This window comes from Phyllostomus hastatus, unplaced genomic scaffold (assembly GCF_019186645.2).
Source record: "Phyllostomus hastatus isolate PE091 unplaced genomic scaffold, TTU_PhHast_1.1 phas_scaffold_60, whole genome shotgun sequence".
Taxonomy (NCBI): Eukaryota; Metazoa; Chordata; class Mammalia; order Chiroptera; family Phyllostomidae; genus Phyllostomus; species Phyllostomus hastatus.
The window spans coordinates 3,329,873-3,354,984 of NW_025334038.1; the positions used below are offsets into that span (position 1 = coordinate 3,329,873).

General features: G+C 44.6%; 1 protein-coding gene across 1 annotated transcript in view; it reads right to left on the reverse strand.

Annotated features, from left to right (window-relative positions):
* Positions 1 to 18,592: 18,592 nt before the first annotated feature.
* Positions 18,593 to 25,112, reverse strand: part of MARCO (macrophage receptor with collagenous structure) — a 36,939-nt gene continuing 30,419 nt past the window's right edge. The window contains exons 12-16 of the mRNA XM_045826109.1: positions 22,389 to 22,433; positions 21,431 to 21,529; positions 20,848 to 20,892; positions 20,035 to 20,211; positions 18,593 to 18,852 (exon numbers count right to left, since the gene is read on the reverse strand). Coding sequence (XP_045682065.1) covers positions 18,722 to 18,852; positions 20,035 to 20,211; positions 20,848 to 20,892; positions 21,431 to 21,529; positions 22,389 to 22,433 — 497 coding nt within the window. The 3' untranslated portion in view covers positions 18,593 to 18,721. The remainder of the gene's footprint in view (positions 18,853 to 20,034; positions 20,212 to 20,847; positions 20,893 to 21,430; positions 21,530 to 22,388; positions 22,434 to 25,112) is intronic.

Here is a 25,112-nt window from a genome sequence, read left to right on the forward strand (position 1 = left end):
ATGTCCACCCATCTGGTTTTGGACTGGGGTTTTTGCCCCAGGAAATGAGGAAGTCAGATTTAAATGTTAGAAAACCCCTTGGACAGCAGGGGGCACAGAGATTAAGCAGGTAAGAACTGAAGCAGGGGATAAGAGGTCGGTTTGGGTGAGAGAGGAGATAGATCTGGATTTAGAGCAGCGCTGGGAAGAGGGAAGGGTCTGAGGATGACTTGGTTGTGGAATAAATTGAAAGGCCTAGGGGATCTGGAATGAGCCCTTTGTGTCCTTTCTGAGTGACAACATCTTCAAGTGAGAGAAAGTATATGATAGGGAAACACTGGCCCTAGTTTGGGACTGTGCAGTTGAAGGCACTTGTGGTGCTTCTAGAGGATGGTGAAAGTGGCCAAGGGTGGGTGAGGTGACCCAGGCAGAAGGGTTGACTCCTGGAGGGGAGAGAGCAGCAGCTGCAATGTTGGGAGGGCTGGACCAAGCTGGGCTGGGGTGTGTGCGCATGTCCAGCATGCTGTTCTTGCTTAGGTTACATCAATAGAAATAAGAGTTTCCTAAGACATTTTTATTCAAGCTTTACTGAAGAATAAGAAAACAGATACTTCACTTACTTTTTTCTTTCTTCCTCTTCTTTACCAGCTTTGGAGATGGCTTTGGGAGGAAGCAGATGGAGTTGGGGGTGGGGGGCAGTAACTAACCCCCAGCCACCCCTTGATGTCATCTCTGCTAGGGAACATGTGGATATTGAAGAGAGAAGAGAGTGAATGTCAGTTTCTAAGGGGTGGGCAAAGAGAAAGGAGCTGGTAAGGAAGGCTAAGCGGGAGTCAGGGAGAAAAGTAGGTAAGACTCCAAAAAAAGGTTGAGAAAATGAAGGGGAGCTTATGTTTCACAAAGAATATAGGGCATTTTGAAATTTTTAAAGGTTTATTTTATTTTGACTCAAGAAAGGGGAAGGAAGAGAGAGAGGGAGAAGCATTGATGCAAGAGAGAAACATTAATCGGCTGCCTCTTGCTTAAGCTCCAATCCAGAATCCAGCCTGCAACCGTGGCATGTACTCTGACTGGGATTTGAACTGGCCACCCTTCGGTTATAGGATGGCATTCCAACCAACAGAGCCATACCTGCCAGGACTTCATTCTTAATTTTAAAGACTTTTTTTTTGAAAAGAGGTAATGGTTAGCACTGTCAAATACCTCCTCCCGTCCCCCACCATTCACACACTCACCTACCCCCATCCATCTATCCTTCTATCTAATCAGAAATACTTAAGTCATGCCTGTCAAGCACAAGGCTTAAAATCATGTTAGAATATGCAGGTAATGCTGTTAAAGCACATTACACTTTATTAGTTGGGTAAAAACTGAAACTAGCTATAAAATATTTAAATAACAGCTTAACCCTGAAGCCAAAAAGAAAAGATTGATAAATCTGAATACACAAAAAATTAAAAGCTTTAGTACAGAGGAAAAATATCTTCAGAACAAACTATAAAAGTATTTGCAATGCATATGACAGACAAAATCATTTCCTTAGTTCATATTGAAAAAATCATTGAAAGACCCCAAATGAACAGATGTGAACAGGAAGTTCTTAAAAATGAAAGCCAATATGAAAGTATTCTCAAGCTAACTCATAATTAGGGAAATGTAACTCAAAATGCAATAAGACTTCAATAATCACAGCTCAGATTGGCAGATATAAAAATGCTCATTAGTATTCAGTGCTGTCCAGGCTGTGGGGCAAGAGGCATCTTCTTACTCCTGGCGGCAGTCAATTGGTACATTTTTTGGAAGCTAATTTAGGATTATGTTGGCATTTAAAGTGCACATCCTGTTTGACCCAGCAATTCCACCACTAGGAATGATCTCCATAGGTGCCTTGCAGAGCTAACGAAAGGGTACTGGGAGGGGTGTTCACTGCAGCATTGTTTGAAAGAGCAAAGATTGCAAAGTACTTACCATCCATCACTTGGAGATTGGGTAGAGAGTTATACTGTATCTGCACTGTAAAATATCATTAGGAAGGATGAGGTATCAGTGGAGTCACCTCAGGAGAGAACAGTGTGTCTAGCACTTTGTCATATGTTGACAAAAAAAAAAGCATACATATTATATATGGAATATACTAACTTTTTATATACATATTATATATGGAATATACTAATTTTTTGTAAGGATACATGTAAAATGAGTAACCATGTCTATTCTGAGACATTATATGAATGGTTGTTTCATCAGGTGAGATGAGAAATTCAGGAGCATGTTTTTGGGTGGAAATTATGAATCTGGCTTTTGACTACTGAGTTTAATGTATATTTGGGAGGAATACTGCGAGGGGCTCCATATAGAAAGGAAGGCTGCTATTATTTATTTCATGTTTTTTAGCACTATTTGAAATGTTTAATTATGGGCATGTATTACTTTTATTTTATAGTAGATTTTAAATAAAATTACATATTAAGGCAATAACTGAGTAGCTGGCCCAAGGGCACCTGTGAGAAATACCAATGACCTATTCAGCCAACAAGGGCTGGGATGGGAGCTCTCTCAGATCGCCCATCTGCACCATGTTTTTCTGTCTTGTCAAGTTATTTTGTCACTGCACATTGTCCCTGGAGGACTTTAGGAAAACTCCCTGTAAGGTGGCTGAGATGTAAATCCCCCCAAAAGTCCCCTCCATTTTGCCTCAAGATACAGCCATGACTGTTGCGCGTGGGTCACCGGCCAGCAGTGACCACGGAACGCTGTGGATGGCTCGCCGAAACACACGCGAGAAAAAACACCACATGCACAGAGACAGACTAGTTTCTGTGGGGAAGTAGGGACGAGATGGCCACCCCCCCTAGTAGGGAGCGCGCTGATTTACCATCCATACCTGCTTTTATTAGGCTCATTTTGCATAATAATTCAGGTAAAGTACAGTACTCATTAGGGGAAGTAAGGAACTATAGAAAACAAAGAACTCTGCCGGTCTATTGAGTTGGGGTCAAAGAGCTGTAAGACTGAGGAACAAACTTCCTTCCTCCTAAGACCCTTCCCATTCAACTGAGAGCATTCTAAACAAAGAAGGTTTCACAGTAATTTACATATTCTTTCTTAGGCCTGATCACCCCGGGAAATCCGCACTTCTCAGTACGGAGCTGCAACACCCTGTCATTGTTTCAGGCTTAGGTGGAGCAAGGGAACTAAGGCCACCGAGAGATAAGGAGATTTTCTTCCAGACGCTGAGAACTCAGGCTATGTCAGAGCCGAGGAGCGAGGGTCCATCACCCCCTTTTGCTGCAGCCCCCCCCCCAAGTCCTTCTTTTGGGGGGCCTCCCAAAAGTGATCGTGCCTGGCTTAGGTCGTTCCCCCGTGGGGAATCTTACCCGTCTTTGGCTAACCGACCAAGCTTTTGGGGGTTCAGTCATGAATAAAGCAGCAGAAGCAGCATTCCTGCCAGGGAGATAAGCTTTTGTCTCCTTGCTGGCTTACGGTTCCAAGGGCATTCCCTTAGCCTTAGCTAGGCGGGGGTTTCAGCCTCTGATACCAGTCAGGGCGGTTCCCAACACATGACAAGGGTTTGTTCTGAGAAATTTGCATTTCATTGGGATCACCAAACATCAAAGTATTGTTTTGGTCAAAGATAGAATGAATCACTAATTTGGGTGACTGCGTGTGTCCCAAGATGAGTGGCATAGCTTGGTTAGTGGAAGGAACCCTAAACGTGGGTCCAGGGGAGCCGGATTATAATACAGCTCAGCACTCAACAACTGTGTCCTGGGGCCAATTGCATTGCCATTACTGTCTTGAAACTGAAGGACTTCAACTCAACTCATGACCTCTAACAATCTTCACAGGCCAGACATTCTGGTTTTTCTACATTTTTTCTAGACTCCAACTCAGATCTTTGTTCTATCCAGGTGGCCTTGTGGCGCAGTGGTAGCACGTCTGACTGCAGATCAGAAGGTTGTGTGTTCAAATCTTTGTTATATCCATTTCTTTACCTGTAGAGCATCTGAAAATGTAGAACCTAGGGAGAGCTGGAGTAACACCCTGGGGTGAAGAATCTGAGTCTTGGAGGCACATACCCTTGGGGAAATTCTTATAACCATACCAGAAAGTAATGATAGAAGAACACAGAATGCCTACCTCTTCACCTCCTTCTTAAGGGCATTTATATCAGCACTCTGACTGGTGGGCATTTGTATCATCACACACTAGTAAAATTTTTTGTTGATGTCTCTGTATCCTCTCCTAGACTGTGAATTCCTTGGAGTCCTGGATTATGACTTTCACCTCCTGATCCCCAGTACCTGGCATGGCACCTGGCACAGAGAAGCTGCTCAGTACACCTCCTTTGTCTCACATGTGTACCCATGTGGTTTCTTGCCACAGCTAGGCCTGAGAGGCCTACAGGCTTTGGAAGGTAGTTTTGCCTCTGTCTCAAGCTGTCTTCTAGCCCACATGTCTCACTCTGACTGAGCAAACCCAGGAGGGTTCCCGTATGATTGGGGGTAGAAAGGGCTCTCTGTGCAAAATGATGCAAGCAGTGAACCCTTGGCCCACTTGTCCAGTGGGGATTCAGGCATCACCTGGGAGACTCTGGGAGAGGCAAGTTGATTCATCCAGGAGATAAAGGGCCATCAGGTGCTGCAGGGGAGCATCTTAAACGTTGCTTACCAGATGAGGAGGCTCATTTTTAATTAATTGCAGCCTCTTTTATCAATGACAGCAGGGGCCACAATCAGCATCAAAGAATCACTTTAATTGTTTTTGAGAACTCTCCACACTTCGGGTGCCTTCAGAGGGCCTCCTCGGCAGGCCCAGGCAGCCACAACAGGTCCCTCCTGTCCATGCCAAACAGACAGCTCCTCCAGGGATCCCACAGGGCACACCCTTATCAGGGAGTCCTCCATGTACCATGTACTACTGTTGGAGATGCTGGGGGGGCATTTGGAATGACCTAGTCCCACCCTTCCTTGTTCAAACAAGAAATCAGACACTGGAGGCCAAAGTCCCAGGCCAATATTTGACTGAGGAGGGACTAGAACTCAGGTCTCCTGACTATGCTGGTGCTTTTACACTATCAAATCCTCAGTCTCCCTGAACCTCTTCAGAAGTCCCTCCATCAAACCTGCTGGAGTAGCCACATTCTCCCGCGCAAATTCTTTACCCTGGGATGTGGGCATGGGAAGCAGATGGCAGGTATAGGGGAAGAACATGGGCTTCTGGGTCAGCCTTGGGTTTTGACCACTAGCTCTGCTGCATTCCAACTTGCTGTGTGGCCCTGGGCAAATAACCTAACCTCTCTGAGCTTAGTTGTCTTCTCAATAAAATGGGAGCTATAAAATTTCATGGGATTGTTTCGAGAAAATAACACATAGGAAGAACCTCACACAGTATCAGTTCACAATCAGTGCTTAATAAATGGAAATTTCCCTACTCCTTAAGGGTGCTGACTTTTGAGCATACCCTTTAGCATGCGTTCTGTCCAGGGGCAGGAATAGATGGTTCATTACTGGGGACTCAAAAGCGTGAATAAGGAGGTAGTTTTGCTAATGAAGAGGGTGTATTTCTTATGAGGCTGGTGGTCTGGGTCCCGGTGGCACACACCCTGAAGACTTTCACAGCACTGGGACCGGGACTGAAGCCTCTCAAGGTCCTGACACACAGAGCTGGGCAGAGACGGAGCCTGGCACCTGGTAGGCTGAGCAGACCTGCAGTGCCCCCTCGTGCCCAGAAATAGAAGGCAACCTTCTAAACTATGTAAACGTAAGCAGGTAATGAAGCCCCTAGACCTTGTGTCCTGCAGGGAAAGCATGGCCCAGCCCACAGACATGGAAGAGGAGGCAGCCTTGTTTGGTTTGTTAGACCTCAAACTGACCCTTACCCAGACTGTTCCCCAGTCGCAGCCCTGCCACCACCTGCAGTGGCCATTCATTGCCCAGTGTTTATCTAAAGTTCTCCCTGGAAGCCAAGAGTCTATATGTACCAAACACCCACTGCGCTCCATTGTGCACTTACTATGTTCTTCCCAGCCCTGACCATGGTGCAGAGTACCAGAGAAGGAAGAGCTCTCCTCAGCTTACTGGAGGACTGCAATCATAAAATTCAGAAAAATTACATCTTAATATATATTTTAACAAACATGAAAATTTCCTGCTTCTCCTTTGTATGATTTTGAGTGCATTTAATGAAGAGACAACACAAAGCTATTTTGTATGTGTTCATTAAGATATTACTATATAGATTTGGAGAGCAGCACTGAAGAAAGGGATCACAATCTGGCCTTGAGCCTGGTGGGGGTTCAGAGCAGAGACCCTACCAGCCTCCACATTCCTGGGCCAGCACAGCCCAGCCCAGCCCAGCCCAGCCCATCACTCTGTACCTAAGGCTGTGTTCACTTGTGGTTTCTCCTGTGGACCCTGAGCTAAGGGGGTAGACACTGAGTCTGCAATCTCTGTGTCTGCAATGCCTAACAGGGTGCCTCACTTGCAGAAGGCATAGGCTGAAAAATTGCAGATGAAAATTCAAAGTTGTGACAGGTGAAAAGGAAAACAGAGGTACACAGTAATATTAAATAAGTAAAGTAAATAAGAAAGTAAGTAAAGAGTGAGGGACCTTCTTTAAAATACTACCTAGCTCCCCTGGTAGGACATTAAACCTTTGACAGCTGTTCATGTATTAAAGTGCCCAAGTTTGCTTGGGCCTCAGGAAGCAGGAATTTCCCAGGGGGTGGGTGAGTCATGGCATGAGGTAATTAATGCCCACCTGGGCAGAATGGGGGGCAGGGTGTGAAGGCTCCACAGAGCTGTCTTGAGCACAGTATGTAAATGGCCACTCCTCTCTGTCCTCAGGCATATCTGGCTTCAAATCCAGTCTCTGCCTCTTCCTAGCTGTCTGTGTGACCTTGAACACACAGCTTCTTTTCTGTACAGTGGTCCAGGAATCCCTAACTTCCAGGTTGTTCTGAAGATTAAATGGAGAAAGTGTGCCTGGCACAGGGTGAGCCCTCAGTGGATGGCTGCCTGACTACTCCTTACATTTCCAATAAAGGCAGCAGTGCAGCCCTCCATGCCCCAAAGCTGGCTCCGTCTTCCTCAACACCCGGTGTGCTCATTCTTCCCTCCACTGCTCAGCTGCTGACATTGGCTCATGCCCTTTGAGGAAACAGAAGCAGTGAGATGAGAATTCCCTCATCTTCCCATTGCCCAATACACTGGCTTCTGCATCTTTATTCATACTTTCTCCTTCCTTCCTGCCATCATAGAAAAACTATTCCTGTTCCCAGCAATTGCTCAGAATCTCTTGTCCTCTAGTCTTTGTGAGGACTTAGCTCCTGAAATTATGCCCTTATTCCTGAATTATTAACTTCTCCCTCTACTGGGCTGTTCCCATCAGCATACAAAAAAGACTTGCTGTATCTTCTTATAAAATATAAAGTGCTCCCCTGCATCCCAACTGCCTTCCTCCAGCTGCAGTCTATTTCTCTTCATAGTCAACGTAGCAGAAGTGTCTTTGGACTCAGTGCCTCCTGTCCTCTGAGGGGTCTGCACACCAGTGACACACAGTGACACAGAGGACTAGAAGTTTGAGCTCAGGAGCAGGAAGATCCTGGTCTCTTTGATGATGCATGTTTTACTTTTATTGTTTACTTTATATAACAATTTCTTTTCTGCTTATAAATACTGGTGTATACTCATGATAGGCAACCCCAAATCATGGACAATTATAAAAAAGAAACTAAAAATGAATCATAATCTACTGCCAAAGAGAAGCATTTTGGTATGTTTCTTTCTAATGTTTTTCCTAAGCATTAGGAAATTATTTAAAAAATTCAGTTATTAAAGATATTTAATATATAATACATATTGCATATGTGACATAAAAGGTCTATCCAGAAAAAGTCCAACCATTATTAATATATTGAGAATGGTTTGTGCAATATCAGTGTAACCTGGCGGCCAAGGAGAATGGACTAGAATGTGTATGTGTGAACAATAACAGCTTCACTGTTCTAATCCATGGGGGTGGTAGATGCTACTGAGTGAGCATGTGTACTGTGTGGCCATTACATTCAAAATGACTGAGCAAGTAGAGCAACAAATCTGCATCAAACTTTGCTTTAAGCTTGACCATTCCTCCATGGAAACTATTTGAATAATTCAGAAGGTTGCAGCTATGGGCAACCGGTGATGGGCAGCTTCATCAGAACTATACACCTGCTCATGCATCACATCTCGTGCAGTGTTTTTTTTTGCAAGATATCAAATCTCCGAGGTGACCCAGCCCCTCTACAGCCCAGATTTGGCACTCTGTGACTTCTGGCTTTTCCCAAAACTAAAGTCACCTTTGAAAATGAAGAAATTTCAGGCTGTCAATGAGATTCAGGAAAATATGATGGGGCAGTTGATGGTGATTGGGAGAATTGTGTGAGGTCCAAAGGTACCTACTTTAAAGGGGACTGAGGCATCATTGTCCTATGTACAATGTTTCTTGTATCTTGAATGTTCTTCAATAAATGTCTCTATTTTTCATATTATATGGCTGGATACCTTCTGGACAGATCTCATATATGTTTATATATATTTATATGTGTGCATATACATATACATGTGTACACATATACACATATAGGTGTATATATGTGTGTGTATATGGATATATGCACACACACACACACACACACATATTCTTAATAATAGGAACACAGCAAAACAGACACAGTCCCTGCCCTCTGAGCAGAGTGAGTCAAAAAACAGGTCTCTTAAACTATGCTGAATGCAGTCATGCTGGGTGAACCCAGGTGTGTGAGGCTCAGAGGAAACAGGTGGGAGAAAATGTGGGGGGAAGGGGAGATAAATGAGCACAGCTGTTCTGAGGGACTGAATGGAGTTCCTCAGGCTGGAGAGTAAATTTGGGCTAGATCTTTGGTGGTGATTCAAAGGCTGAAATGTCATGGGCTGGATGACCAAAGGCCCCTTATAACATGGCTGGGGTAAAAACTTCCTTGTGATGACAGTGAGTGGTCTTTAAATAATTTGAAACAAGGAGAAGGACAAGATGTAAGGCCACTCTGGCTATTTCGGATAAATGGCTAGGAAGAGATAAGTGTGAGGGGAGAGAGACCCCTCCCTCACACGTGGGGCTGTTATAAGTATCTATACCATTGACAGTGTGGCACAGGCCATGGTGGAGGTAGGGGTGGCAGATGAAGAGATGAAGACACACCCAGGAAACATCTGAGAGAGAACTCACATGTTTTTAAGTGCTTGATTGAATCTGGGGTAGAAGTGGTAAGGAGAAGGAGGAAATGATTTTGTTAAATTGTGGTCCTTCTGTAATACTGTTTTATAATTCTTTTCTCTTAAAATAAATATAGCATGAATACTTCCTCATGTTCCTAAATATCCTCTCTAATATGGTTAATAATGGTCAAGTAGTTTGTAATTGCACTTTACATACTGTCATTTAGTTAGCCAAAGTTCTCCCATCAGTTATTATTTACAATTTTTTAAAGATTTTATTTATTTATTTTTAGATAAAGAAGAAGTTAGGGAGAAAGAAGAGAGAAATATCAATGTGTGGTTGCCCTTCAAGAGCCCCCTACTGGAGACCCAGACCACAGCCCAGGCATGTGTTCTGACTGGGAATCGAACCTGAGACCCTTTGGTTTGCAGGCTAGTGCTCAATCCACTGAGTGACACCAGACAGGGCTACAGCTTTTTTTACAAGAGAAGCAAAAGGGTAAATTATGTATGGTCAAAATACCTTTGAAAACCTTTTAAGTCATCTATCAAGTACAGTTTTTATTGTTTTGATATGTATAGTAATATGTATATATAAATACATAATGTATGGTATCTGATAAAGAAGCTATGTATGAAATATAACTTTAGGCCACTATTTAAATTGCCATTTTTCTTTTAATTTTCCTGAGCATAGGTAGTTGAATTTATATAAGTTAAAGTCACATCTGTGTGACTCCACACCATTACACACAATGTTCTAAAGAACTTCAGTTCACTTCTGTGGGTCAGTAGGTGCCTCATTAGCTCCAGTTCTGCATCTCTCCCACACAGCCTTTTGCCCCTTCTCTGTCCTCCCATTAGAGCAGGAGGGAACTTTCCTGCCCCATGACTTTGGGCCCAGCCATGTGACTTACTTTGGTCAATGAGATGTGGGCAGAGGTGGCAGAGTGCCTTAAGAGGCACCATGTGTTCCTGCTTACCATTTTGTGCTGCTAGCTTCACCAGAAGGCAAGTTCTGGAGGTAACACAATGGATCAACCTAAGTCTGACCCACAGCAAGGAGCTAAACCAAGCTGGACCTGCAGCTTGAAGCAGAGCTGCCTAGTTAAGCCTAGCCCAGAGCAGCCCATCTCTAGCTGACCTGCAGATACATGAATGAGCACAAATAATTGCAACCTACCAAGTCTTGGTGTGATTTGTTATGCAGCAGTAACTAGCCAATACAGTGTAGGTGAGCTTTGCTCACAGAGCCCTCCGTCCACCATGGATGAGAATCAATCTACCAAGACATGATCTACTTGGGTAGGAAAGGTGGCCAATCTCTCAAAGGAGAAGGACCAAGAGTCTTTTCCTTAATGGGCTTATATTGGGTTCAGTTTGCACAGAAATACAGGTAAAGCTCATCAATCATTGTCAGACAGTAAGGATCAAACAATAGATAACACACAAAGAACTACAAGGGCTTATTCTGAGTCAGGGTCTGTTAGCTAAAGGGCTATAAAACTTCGGGAAACAAACACATTTCATGCTTGGACCTTTATCAGAAAATTGAGAGCATTCTTAGCAAAGCAGGTTTCACAGGATTTTATGTATTCTTTCTTAGGCTTGATTGCCCCAGGGAACCTGCCCTTTCTAGCACAGGGCTGCACTGCCCTCTGTTGTTGTTTCAGGCTTAAGTCAGGCAGGAGAAGTAAGGCAGCCAAGAGATTGAGACATCTCACAGACAGAGTGAGGACTCAGGCTATGCCAAAGCCGAGGAGCAAGGGTCCATCACCCCCCTTTTCTATAGGCCCCCATGTCCTTCCCTGAGGGCCCTCTGTGACCATGCCTGTCTTAGATCATCCCTCCCTTGAGGAATCTTACCTGTCATTGGCTAATCAGCCAGACTTGGGGCCAAACAGAGTAAATTAAAGGAGGCAGAGGCAGCGACCCTGCCAGGGAGATCAGCTTTGTCTCCTCAGTGGCTTATGGTCTCAAGGTCTCTCACTCAGCCTTAGCCATGGGGGATTACAGCTTCTGAAACCTGGCAGGGCAGTTCCCAACAATACAGTAGGAATTTCTGATTATAAATGATCCTTGAACAACAATCCAAGTGTAACATTTGACTCCCCCAAAACTTTACTAATAATAAAAATATGTTACTAATAGTCTAACATAAATAGTTATTAGACTAACTAGGGTTAGTCTAATAGAATAACCCTATTTTGCATGTTGTGTATTATATACTGTATTCTCACAATAAAGTAAGCTAGAGAAAATAAAATGTTATTAAGAAAATCATAAGAAAGAGAAAATATTTTTGAAAGAATCTGCATATAAGTGGGCCCATATACTTCAAATTCATGTTTTTCAAGGGTGAAATGTAGTTTCTTTTTTTTTGTTTCATAAAGCTTACTCCACACCTTGCAAAATCCCTTCTGCCCCCAGGAAATCTATCTATATTTGTATTCACAGTGGGTAACAGAGCTTGTTTCTCTCCTGCCTGACCAACACCAATGATTTTTTCTTGCCAATCTGACATGCAAAGAAATGATCCAGGGTTTGTTTTGTTGTTGTTGTTGTTGTTGTTGTTGTTGTTTTTGCAATTTTTGTTACTAGTGAGAATGAACACTTTTTAACATATTTAACTGGCCCATGGTTTTTCTTTTCTTTTTTAAATTTATTGATTTTGGAGAGAGAGAAAGGAAGGAAAAGAAAGAGAGAGGGAAATATTGATTTTTTGTTTTACTTATTTATTCATTCATTGGTTGATTCTTGTATGTGCCCTGACCAGATATCAAATCCACAACCTTGGTGTGTCAAGATGATGCTCTAACCAACTGAGTTACCTGGCCAGGGCTCAGTTTTGGTTTCTCTTCTGTTCACCTCTGATTGTTTATCACAGAGGGGAGCACAAGAGGGTTTGAACAAATGTATTCCTTGAGTTCTGATCCCCCCCTCAACCTCACAGACTTAACACAACCCTATCAGATAAGGGCTGTTTGTATACTATTTTAATAATGCATGTTCCTATGTTGCAATGATATATATTTTCTGAATGCTTCTTGAGTCTGTCACGGTACTAGTTAAAAAGTATTCAGAACTAGGAGACCTAGAGTTCTAATGACTAAAGGAAACTCATTTTGTTTTCTCCCAGTCTCAGTTTTCCCATCTGTAAAATGGACATAATGATGGAAACTTTCACTCAATGTTGCTGTGTAAAATAAATAAGATTATGGGTAATCATGCAAAAATATAATGCATGTAGCATGGTGCCTACCACACAGTAGGCCCTCTAAAAAATTAGTTTTGCAGTGATTTTTCCTTCCTTACAAGGAAGGGATTGAGAGAAAGGAAAGATTTCTTTAGAGTGAGAGCACTTGGGAAAGGTTTCCTAAAGGAAGAAGTTGAACTGGGCGCTACAGGGTGGGGACAATTTTGGAGTGGTGAATGGAAAGGGGAAGCTATTCTGGGTGTGGAGACAAGGCTTAGAACAAGGCTTGGAGTCAGAAGATGTTCCAATAAATGTGACTGTCTGTCATTCTCTACTGTATGCCAAGAGCACAGCAGTTAATATACATAAGGAAGTATTTTATTTTTATCATCATCATTATTTTCACTTTATAAATGAGGAAGCAGAAATTCAGGGAGGTTATGTGACTTCCCCAAAGCCATGGAATTGATCATTGGTACTGGGATTTGACTCAACAAACCATCTCTAGCAGCCATGGAGGTGCTTCTAAGTCCAAGAGAGAATTTGCTATTCAAGAGAGAATCTGCTATTCAAGAGAGAATCTGCTATTCAGCTGTGGGAACACAGGAGACTCCAGCCTCTATATAGCACCTTTAGGATCCACTTCCACTTGTGAGTCAAGTTCATGCACTTCCAGAGCAGCCCCTGGCCAGGGACTGAAGAAGGTTGTACTGGGGCCTGGCTAGTCCTCTCTGCTCCAGAACTCCTTGTAGAGTTGGCTGAGACTTTGTCATATTTGCATGTTAGCCTGAGGCTCTCCTGCTCACTCCTGCTCTCTCCACATTTTTACAGGCATTACTCCCAGTAAACCTCTCCCTCTCCCAACTCCCTCTGTGTTGGCTTCTGGAGGACCCACAGTCACACCATCCTCATAACCCAACACCCAATCCTCGTATGGATGGGAGGGTTCTAGAAGACTTATCTGTGACTTATGTACTTGGTACAAAGGGCTTAGTGGGGTAGTGTTGGGGGGCAAGGGGTGAACTATGAAGGAACTTGAAGGATCTTGAAGGATTGCAATAACTACCACTGTTTACCATGTGCCAGGCACCATTTCAAACGCTTCCTTTGTACTTCTCATTTCAGCTAATCCTCACACGAACTCTGAGAGAGAAGAACTGTTATCTTTATTTTAAGACTGGGAAACCAGGCTCACAGAGGTTCAATAACTTGGTTGTCCAGGTAAAGACCTGTTACATGGGTGCATCAGGATTCTAACCCAGGCAGTCTGGCTCCTGAACCTTTATGCTTAGCTGTGCCTCTACAGCTGGGTTCTGGGAAACAATTGGGCAAGGGAATAATGGGGGTTTGTGCACAGAGGGCCTTTAGGGGCCCTGCTGTTTCTGTCTTGCCCAATCAGTCTGTTCAGTGGCGGTATATGTCCCATAGGCCTCAGCCACGTCATGGTGTCTCCAGGAGGGCAAACAAGAGGGAAGAATTATTTCCAGTGGGCAAGTCGCTGGCAACAGTGTCATGCAGAGGCCAGGAGGCCATGCCCAACATTTAGAGGGAACAGCCCCACACCACCTTGCTCTCTGGAAGTTGAGGATGCTGGTATGCTAATTTTACCCATTTCCTATTCAGCCCCACATCAGCCTCCAGTGAGCCACAGAACGAGCATGCCCACACCGCTGCCATGTGCTGTGGCCCCTGTGTATCTGAAAGGGGGAGCTTCCTCAGCTTAGCTCAGCCTGAGAGCTTATCAGAGGAACTGCCTGACAGAGGTACAGATGGCAGCGACTGTCCTTTATCTCTTAATCTTACTTGTGCCAAGTGGACCTGGGTTTGAATCCCCCTCTGCTTCTTACCAGCTGTGTGTTCTCCATCAGGTTAACCTTATCAGGTGGTTATTGCTGTATGACAAAGCACCCCACAGCCTAGTGGCAGGAATTCAGAGAGAGAGAGAGAGAGAGAGAGAGGGAGGGAAATGAGAATGAAAGAGCAACAGACCTGGATTCTGCTGAAAAGAGCTGCAAAGTCACGTTGTGAAGGCCATGAACAGAAGAGTGTGAATTGAAACCAACATACCATGTTACTTAACCTCTTTGTGACTCAGTTTGCTTTTTTACAAAATGGGAATAATTTCACTCATATCATGTGATGTTCTAGTGCTCTGTGTTCTCTTGGGGGATGGTCAGGTCAGTTGCAGCCACAAAAGTGGGCACAAGAAAGATATGGGAAAACAAAGTTGATTATACTCATGGTCCTACAGAGAGAGAGGATCATGCAAAGGAAGTGCCAGGGAGTGGGATCAACCTTGAAGGCAGGGAGCAGAGAGAGCAAGGATTCATGGGCAAAGGTCTTGATTGGGGGTCAAGTTGGGTTCACAAGCAAAGGGCACAAAAGGATTTCACTGGTGCCTTTGAATGTCTCTAGGTCATAGTTACAAGAAGGCCTCTTGTGGCAGGGGCCTGCCTTCTCACCCTGATGAGAAGGGTCATCAGGTCACCTGGTCACCTGGGCCTGTACTCATAGCCTGTTCATGGGGATGTTGAGGCAGCAGGAAAAGACTAAATAATCTTTAAAACAACATACCTAGTAAAACATGGGCCCCATTATTTTGTTTTAAAAACTAACATTATAAGATGTAAAAAGTCAAAGGTTAGATTTGCCTTGATGAAAACCATTTCTTTGTATCTAGGAAACTGAGTCAGGGTCTTTAGTAAAAGTAATTAGAGTACAAGGTACAACAAGGATGCACCTCCTGTCTGAGGAAAGACCATAAAGCAATCCCAGCACAGAGAAGCTAAGTGTTCTGCTTAGCATTCCTTCATTTGTTTACTCAGGGAGTCAATCAGAAAACACTCATCAAGAGCCTGTTGTATAGGAGACATTGCGTAAGAAAAACTGCATGAACAAAAAAACTAGATGTAATAGGAATTAAAACATTAAGGTTGTTGAGAAAGGAAGGTATAAGGAGACTTAATGGTAATGGAAAAAATGCAATAGAGATTAAATTAAAAAAAAAGAAACATTAGGGTTGTTGGACAGCCGTGTGAGATCAATTGTCAAGGTCACTTCCTTGTAAGCCACTGTAATTAATCTGCCCCACTGTATAAGAGGGTGGAGAGTCATTGAAGGTTTTAGGCAGGGAGTGGCATGGTTAGCTTTGTCATTTCTAAAGATCTCTTAGGCTGCTCTGTGGGAAATAAGTGAGTGAGTGGCTGGTGGAGTGTGGTGGAGGGAAGAGACTAATTAGGAGATGGTCCAAGCATCCAGGCCATTGATGTTATGTCCTAGACCATTGTGGTGGCAAAGATGAGGAGAGCTAGATGCATTAGAAAGATATCTGAGATGTTGAATTAGTTGGATTTGGTGCCTGGTTGATGAGGGGTAACAGAGGGGAGACATGGCATTTGACACTTGGTTTTTGTCTTGGGCACTGGATGGAGGGAGTACACATTGGCTGAGATGAAGAACACAGGAAAGGTGGATGATGGGTCAGGTTCTAGCTGCCTGACCTTTGAGATACCTGTGTGGAAGGAAATTGGCAGGAAGATGCATATGACGAGAGGTCAGGAGACAGACCTGCACCTTATCCACAGCTCAGAGATGAAAACCAGTGCCATGGAGGGGAAGTGTTGAGTATGGGTTGGCAGCATAGATGGTTCATTCTCTGCAAGGATTTTGGCTATTCTGTGCTTATAAACTGTTTTCATTCCTGTAAAAAGATGTGTGTGTGTGTGTGTGTGTGTGTGTGTGTGTGTGTGTGCATGCATGAGAGAGAGAGAGAGAGAGAGAGAGGGAGAATGCACAAGTGCCAATAGGTCTCTGAGCATGGCAGCAGGGGTTTCCTAGGCAGCAAGCAGTCCCACTGTCCCTCATTCTTGCAGTAGGCAGATTCTGGAACACAAAATAAAAAATCAGGAGCTGGCTCTGAGAGTACCAGGAGGGCCCTCCACTCTACTTCTATCTCCTGATCCTCTTTTCCCACAATCCACTGGGCAAGGGGGTAGGGAGGATTTTACCTCAAGGGGGTTGGCTCAGGTCAGACCTCCTTTCCTTAAAATGCTATAATCAAGTCAGCCAGGCTTGGCTTTTGATAAGCTAAAAGGAAGAAAATAGTTCTGCTTTCAACTCTATTTTCATGGTGGTTATGTTTTAAAGAGGTTCAGAAAGTCACATTTGAGATTCAGATGGGAGAGATGACATCTCTGTTTCAGGCAGTACTGAGATAGGCCAGTAAGCCAGGATAAGAGGAATAGGGAAAGTGAGACAGAGAGCTGAACAAACGGACTGAGTAATTTACAGCCACGCACAGAAGGTCATCTCCCTAGAGATAACACCTAGGCCTCAGTTGTATTTCAGCTCCCGAGCCAGAAAAGCAGCAAAACCAGGTGGGCAATGCCTGGACCAGCTGCAATGACTAATGACCCTGGCACTCCCCTGGCACTAGCCAATCAGTGGAGACCATGACCCTGAAAGAACACACCTGGAAAACTGGTGAATATTCTGCTGAAATCTTCCCATGAATTCCCAACTCCAAGAAAGAGACAAAAGGCTCAAGACAAAGAACACAACAGTACTCTCCCTCTAGGGAGCAGCCTGGTCATTCCCTTTCCTCTCTACTTCCTTCACTTCTCCCCCACAGGTGCATATCTCCAAACTCTATGGGGCCCTAGAAGACTTATAACCAGGGGAGCAATGTGCAGTGGTAGCTTATCCCCTGATGACTCCCTGAACTTGTCCCCTTTTCTCTGACTTCCCAGTGAGCAAAAGCAGCCCATCCTAGGCTCTTCTGTTGTTTCTTTTATGCAAAGTCCCTCCTTGTTTCATTCTCCCCAGTTTTAATAAACGTACCTTCCTAGTCACATGGACTTGTGTTGTGAATTTTTTCTGCACAAAGTAAAGAACCCACACACTACCAGCTGGCCCCAGGCTGACCCACTCAGGACCAGGTCTCCTGTCAGGTAAGAGTACTAGCTCTTTCCTTCCCTTGAACAAAAAAACTTCTTGGGAGATAAAGAACAGGCATAAAGATTTGAGAGATAAGAGATGCTGGATGCTGGTAAAACATTCTATTTATACATTTTCAAAATATTATATCCCAGAACTCCTGATATGGCTTAAAATATCTTCTTCACATTTTAAGTTCTCCCTGGCCTACCATTCCCCCATCCCAACATGACAGAAAAAGGTGCATCATTACAGAGGTTTCTACAAAGTTAAAACAGCCAGCTTTCAAGGCCCCCTCCCTGCTAAGGTCCCTTCCCCTCTGTCCCCCTGAAGCTCTGACACTTGTTCTAGAATTGTGAACCTGCAGCCCCTGAAATTGTTGTTGCTTCTGGGTGGTTATCTGAGTTCCCAAGGGAAACCCTGAAGTGTCCTGGTGGGGGCCACTTGTTTGTGTTGTGCCTGTGCTGGACAACAGCCAGAGCTGTGGCTACTCCATCTCCCAACCCTTCCACTGCTCCTCCCTAAGTTCTAACCTTGGCTTTACCATTTACAAGTGACCCTCAGCAATTTTCCTAATTCCCTGAAGCTGAGCAACTCATGGGTCAAGCATGAATGGCGGTACATCAGAGTCACATCATGCATGCATTCACTCTCCAAAATTCAACATTCATCTGAATCATTTATAACCCCTGGAGATGAGGGGAGAGGAGAGAGAGAGATTAAGAGAGAAAATGTGATTGCACTCAAAAAGAATATATATCTCAGGGGAAGAATGAAAAGGAAGCCAGAAGCCAAATTTCTCAGAGTGGGTGGGCTGCTCTACCATGTTGGTTTAATTTAGTCATTCATTGAGCAATAATTTGCTGAGCCCCTATAGGAATGGATTCAACAGACAAAAGTCCCTGTATTTCTGGAGCCCATATCATAATAAGAACTAATGTTCATGCTTAAAGGTAAAATTAATTCCTATATATCATGCTGAACAGCTCCAGTGCTGGCGGGAGAGCATGCTATGAGAGATGCTCCATCTGAATGATTGAAGGAATGATCACGACTAATTGTGACTACAGGTGGTCTTCACTTTCTGCATCTCATTTAGATCTCCTGTGCCCCCTCCTCCTCCTGGCTATAAGTGGAGACTCCACTGTCCCTTTGTGCAGGGGCATTTGAGAACTCAGTGCAAGGTTGTGCATTGATTGGGTACATCAAGAAGGGATGGAGTGATTTCAGCCATGGCCATTTATGTTGCCAAGTAGCAGTTTGAGTTTTATTAATAACCCCACTCCCAAGGAACCCCTCAGAGAGTACTGGCCTTCCCCAAGTGGGTCCTGCAGGCACCTTGGGAGCAGAACAATGTAAGGGCTACAACAGGTCAGCTGCAATCCACACCGGCATCTTCATTGTGGTTACAATTGTGAGAGCCCCATTTGCTCTTGTTGCAGTTCCACAGGCTTGTCTCTGTGCCTTGGCATGCAACATCATCCAGCCAAATTAAACCAGTGCCTATTCACAGAGAAATCAAGGAGGGAAAGGAGCTTGGGATTAGGCTCAAAGCTGAGTCACTCGTTGATGGTTGGGGGCACCCATTTGTGGTAGACTATCAATTTCTCTGACATCATTTCAGGCCCAAGGTGCTGATGGCTGGACTATTCTCTTTTAATGGTTCTGCCTCTGTTCTGCTTTCTTCCCTTTGACAAAAGTCTCATCCAAGTATTTAATACTAATACATGCACTATTTGAAATCTCCTCCTGGGAGTCTCTCAGCCTTCATCTCTTCCCGCTAGGTCACTAGAGAATATCCATATTCCTCCCAAGCATTCAGTTTCTTCAACCCTCCTTTTTTCTGATATAGTTAATTTCAGATCAAGAGCTCAGAGGAAAACAGTTGGATTGTTTCATTGCAACATTGACACTACAGTGTGACAATATGAGGGGAATGTGTATTTTAAAGTTGTTTTACAATCCACCTGGACTCAGATTAAAGAATAATTATGCACTTTGGGGTGGAGTAAGGGCAGAGAGCTTTTGGGGGTGGGAGCAGGAAGAATGGGCCTAGTGTCACTGCCAGATCAGCCCTTACAGCCAAAGAAATGGTTTCAGTCTGAGGATTCAACTCCTTTATTGAAAGCTTGAACCTTTTGCTGAAAGACACAGGCTGAGTCTCTAGCAACCCGTATGGATTTTAGGAACCCCCTGCTCTGATTTGCTTTCTCTTCTTTCATACCTTCTCCTTAAAGGTGATCACAGAGCAGGCAATCCTGACCCACTAGTTTCCTCTAGTTTCCAGACAGTTGGAATGAATGCCCATGTTTGCCTGCATTGCATCTTTTCTCCATTCTCCAAGCACTAGCACCTCAGCTAATCTTTGGAGAGTCATGCCTCTCAAACACCATCAGCCATACTGCATTCTGGCTCAAGGGATGGAGAGATATTGACCCAAGCCAAGCCAAGCCAGAGCTCTAACCAAGCCTTGCTGTCAATCTTGGAGGAGAAAGGTCATATTTTTTCAATGGCTGCCAAGCTAGAAAGATGGAAGCCTAGAGCCCTGAGCTGTAGAACTTCTCAGTTGCTTAAACCAATCTTTTTATTCTAACTCAAACCACACTGAATAACTTGCAATCAAAGGGAGAGAAAGCCCATGTCAGCTCCTTAAGGAAAGGGGCTGCTGGTTGAGGACTCACTTACCAGGTGCCACGTTGTAAATGGCCTTTCCCCTTGAGTAACCCAGCATGCGGCAGAAGACAGTGGCATCCAAATTGTCCCAGCTATCATCACAAATTGTCCCCCAGGAATTGCTATAGTAAATTTCAGCCCGTCCTCGGTTCCCAGAGCCCATAATCCTGACAGGTATCAGGACTTGGCCTGGGTGAAAAAGCACACATAAGAGAGGTGAGGAAGGCAGCCTAGTGCTTTGTGTGAATGTAGACTCTGCCTTTTCATTTGGGGGAGTTCTATGGCTAGGGGAAAGAAACCCCCCGCTTGGCCAGGAATATCCCACGTATGGCACCAACATGACCTGGCACGCAGCCTTTGTACCTCTGGGCCTGCAGGTATAATGCCATAGAACCAGGGGCCTCTGTAGTTGGTCTTGTAAGTCCAGCTGACCATGTTTTGCCTTGTGTTGTGGGGAGAAAAAAAGGAAGGAGGGAAAAAGAAGAGGGAGAGAAAAAAGAAAGGAGGGAGGGATGAAAGAAGAGAGAAATGGAAGGGAGGAGAAAGGGAAGTGGAGGAAGGAAGGAAAGAAGGAAGGAAGGAAGGAAAGAAGGAAGGAAGGAAGGAAGGGAAAGAGGAAGGGAGGAAAGGAGGGAGGAAGAAAGGGAGACTGTTGTACTGTGGTTATTGTTATGATCAGGCTTATTCAAAAAAAGAGCTCATTAACCTTTCTAAAAAATGAGAAATTTTCTGAGAACCAGGGTCTCTACCCCTACCACACACACAATTTTCACGTATAGAATTGACTATAAAGCACAAATTAAAGAGAATAAAAATAGCAATTACCTTTTTCACCTTTTTCTCCCTTTGCTCCTTGAGGCCCAGGAGATCCTGTCAGAAGTAGAAAAACCACATAAATTGAAGGGAGCCAGGCCAGACCTCTTGCCTTCCTCTGCAATCCATGGGCAGGAGGTTGGAGAGGTACCAAGAAGGTCAGAATCTCTTTCCAGTTTTGCCAGTGATCTGGCATTATGGGGACAGGGCATTCCATGGGCACCATCAGTTAAGCACAAAGAAATGGGCCTAATCCACAGCAGGAAGGGTCTAAGCTAGATTAGCAAGGGACATTGCAAAGGTACGAGACATGGAGTGGGAAGCATCTGTTTCATGGAAAGATCTGGTCAGTCGTGGAAACTGTCCAGAGTGGCTGGGGGCATGGCTGGGCATAGTGTAAGTACAATTTCACATGTCTGCCTCTCTGAGTGCTGGACTGTGCCTTATCCACTTTTGTAGGCTCAGTGCTGAGACCAATCCCAGCTCAGGACTTGTCCACTAACTCAAGAGACCTTGACCCTTCTGGTCCTGAAAACACCCAAGCCCTTTACATCAGGGCTTCTTCACAACCACAGAAAAGAAACAGAGGCCTTACCTCTCATTCCTGGGTCTCCCTTCTGGCCACTTGGTCCAGATGCACCCTTGGGGCCTACGAGTCCTGGGCTTCCCTTGTCTCCCTTCATGCCTGCAGGGCCTAAGGAGGAGAGAGACCACTCTGTTAGAAGCTCTGCTCTGCAAGTGGGACCAAGAGCCTTGTTTAATGAATGAGTTTTCCCCTAGCAGGTGTCTCCTGTGAATTGGATTGTTTGGATGTTTGGCTGGTATCTTTGGTCCAACTGAGGGGGGCATGGTGCTGCTCAGATCTCCTGACTCCAGGGTAAATGCTGGTTGAAAACTTACTGACAGGATTCCAGGGGTTGTTGTTCTTCATCAGACTAAAAAATTGGGTGGAAGTTCTAGACATTCTGGAAGAATTTACTAGAATGTTTCTAGGCCCCAATTTCTCCTTTAGTAAGTTAAAATAGGAATAGAGTGGACAGTTTGTGAAGAAGAAAGACTGCTCAAGCAGCTTGTCTGAGAAGTGTTGTTGCCTTAGCACTCCTTAGGCTCAAGCTGCTGAGAAGACTGGAGAAGCTGTATGGAAAGTGCCAGGGGTGCAGTAACCAACTACAAGCAGGGACTTAGTGAATGAGGACGATGATAATAGTCTAGTCAGAAGAAGGAGGAGGGTAGGTGCTTGAGATACTACAGTGGCTGTGCAGCCTGAAGCCACTACTTGACCACTGGCTCTTCTGACATTTCACTATGCTCCATACTAGCCCTCTCCATACACCCCTCCATTCACTGAGTTCCTGTAATTCCTCAGGTTTTCCAGGAAGAAAATCTTAGGCTTGAGTGACAGAACCCTGGAGCCTTAGCCTCAAATCACCTTGGGCCCTGGCCACTTTGGGGGAAGGTCACAGCAGTGTGTTCAAAGTCAAGCAACCTACCCTCCAAGCCTGAGCCGTTGCAATCATCATTCTGAGGAAATTAAAACAAAGTTGGCCCTTTACCTGGAACTCCTGATTCTCCTTTTGTTCCTTTTTGTCCTTGAAGTCCTAAGACCAAAATACAAAACAGGGGAGAAGATAATAAAACTTGGATATTAGATACTTTTAATCTCAGAAAACCTCTACCTTTTGCCTGATTAATGCAGATGGAAAGAGACATTGGTTCTTCATGATTGTTTAAAGCCTCTTCAGCAAAGTGTAAATGGAGACAGAAGCAGTCTGTCTCCTTTTAGGGATGTGTATGTTGGGGTGAAAATGGAACTGTATTGGACGGAAGACTGAGTTAGACAGACGGACCCCAAACTTCCTGGTTGGCCTTCCTTGCCAGTGATATCCTTCCTGACTTGGTGTCTAAATCCAATTCCATCCTTTTCTATTGCATTTTATTGGAAAAGAATTGATATTTGAGAATAAAGTTATCTCTATTTCCAAAAGACTGTGAAGTATACTTAGTGACCACCAGGGGTTTTGGGGGCCCTCACCCATAGTAGATGTTCAATAGTTTGGTTGGTTTATTTTATTCTGGTTCCCCAGTGTGGCTGAAGATTCATGTAGCGAAAGGGTCTCATGTTCAGAAAATGCAAAAATAATCACTGCAATTATTGGTGATGATACTATTTGTAGTATCTTTTCTCCTTTCCTTCATTCCTTCTTCTTTTCCTTTTTTTCTTCCTTCTTTTCTTCCATTCATCCTTTCATTTACTAACTTCCGTGGAATGTCCACTGTTCCCAGCACCAGATTGGGTCATTGTGGAATAATAATTTATTGGTGTAGCCACATCATGGTCTCTTGATTTTAAGGGCCAAAATTATCTTTATTTCAGAGAAACAGGACTCTTCATGACAGTTACACAGGTTTGGGAAAATGAAAGTTTGATATTGATAGAAAGTAAGTTACTACAGGTTAACAGTAGGAATACAGACAGCAGCGGTGCTTATCACCATGCCTTTGACTGATGTCCCTCCCATAGTGCAAGTCCAGCCTTAACCAAAGGCTTGCCTTTTGATATTCAACAGAAACCACAGTTACCCTCATTGCCAATTGTTTGGGGGAAGTTCTCACATGAGGAAGTACCTGCCTCTCAGTTCTTGACTTTCCTGAGCATCTACTGTGTGTTGGTCAGTGGAGAGCTAGCCAGAGGCCTGGTAGGATTGTTTGGGACAACTTCTTGGAATTATGAGCGAAGGGAGTTGTGGCTCCCAGCAGCCTTCAGACGTCTTGCCTGAGGCCGGACACCACTGGGGAGGAGGATCAGAGGGCCAAGGAGCCACGAGCTGCCACTACATGTCTCAGTGCCAAGAGATGCAGGACGCATTGGAATGATCTAAGAGGGCAACAACTGCAGCAACTCATTTGAGGGATGGAGACAAGACTCAGGCTCAGAGCTTCTTTTAGGAGCTGGAGGTATCTTACAGGCCTGACACTTGGCAGGCCCCATTTACCCAGGCAATTTCTTTGTGCTCTGGTATCTTTGTCTAAAATGTTTCACTTCTTTGTCCCCTGGAGAACTCCAATCAAGTCTGTAAAACCTGCTAAAATGTCCAATGTCATAGACTGTGAAGCCTTCTCTGGCCTTGCCCACTCATGGCACACTTCCTCCCAAGGCAGCAAAGTGGCTAAAGTCAGATGCCCTGAGCTTGTGTCCACCTCTGTGACCTTGAACAAGGTGTCCTCCTCCCTGAAACTCCCTTTCCTCCTCTGGGGCTGAAGACCCGCATGAGCTCCTCATTTGCTTCCCAGATGGCCCCTGTTTGCTGTTGACCTGAGGTCACCCAGGAGAGGTGGCAGATGTTTTCTTTTTGCTTACCTGCATCTGAATTGCATGTGTCAAGATAAAGAAGGTGAAGACATTCAGAAACATGTCCTTGGTTATCATTAAATTTAAAAATGCTCCATGTCTAGACTCTTGGCCCTCTCTGTCTATATTCTAGAGAGCACCATTTTGCAGAAATCTCTACCTGAAGATCCTGTCCATAGAAGCCAGGTTCAGGTACTCCAGGTACTGTGATCTCTGTTTATTGTTCTCACCCCCAAAGAGGTGCCTTCTCTAGCTGTCTCCAAAGCGCTGATCAACAAACACCCTGTACAGACCGGAACCATAGGAAAACCCTCATTCATTAGGCCCCTGATCCCTTTGGCCTGACCCTCCCTACTTTATTTCTCATACCTTTCCTCCCAGCTTCTCACCCCCTGGCCTGGGGACTCAGTGTTTGCTGCTGCTTGCACTGTGCCAGACACTGTGCTAAGGACTTTACCTATACTTCCTTGATTCATCTCTCAGCTGTGCTGCAAAGGCAGGGCAATTTCCCTCATTACAGAGGAGGAAAAAGACATGAAAGGACTATCTAAGGGGAAATCGTGGTTGGATCTCAGGTTAGGCCTCCCTTTAGGCCCTGTAGCTGCCAGCTCACTGCTTCATGGAGTTTCAGTAAGGCTGTTCACCGGGTTCTGAAGATGTGCCCAGCTGGCTGTGGGCCATTTCTTTCTTCTCAAGAAGTAGTCACATTGGAGTGTGCCTCAGAATCACCTGTACAGGGTTTGTTTAAAAAACAACAATGCTAAGCCCCATCCAGAGTAGCCAATTCAGTGGATGGATCTGGGACAAGATCTGAGACTCTGCATTTCTAATAGGTTTCCAGGTGATGCTGATATTGATGGTCCAGGTACCAGTTCCTGTGGGCAGTCTTCTGGTCTCTGAGGAAGTCCCAGACCCTCCCATGTCTGAG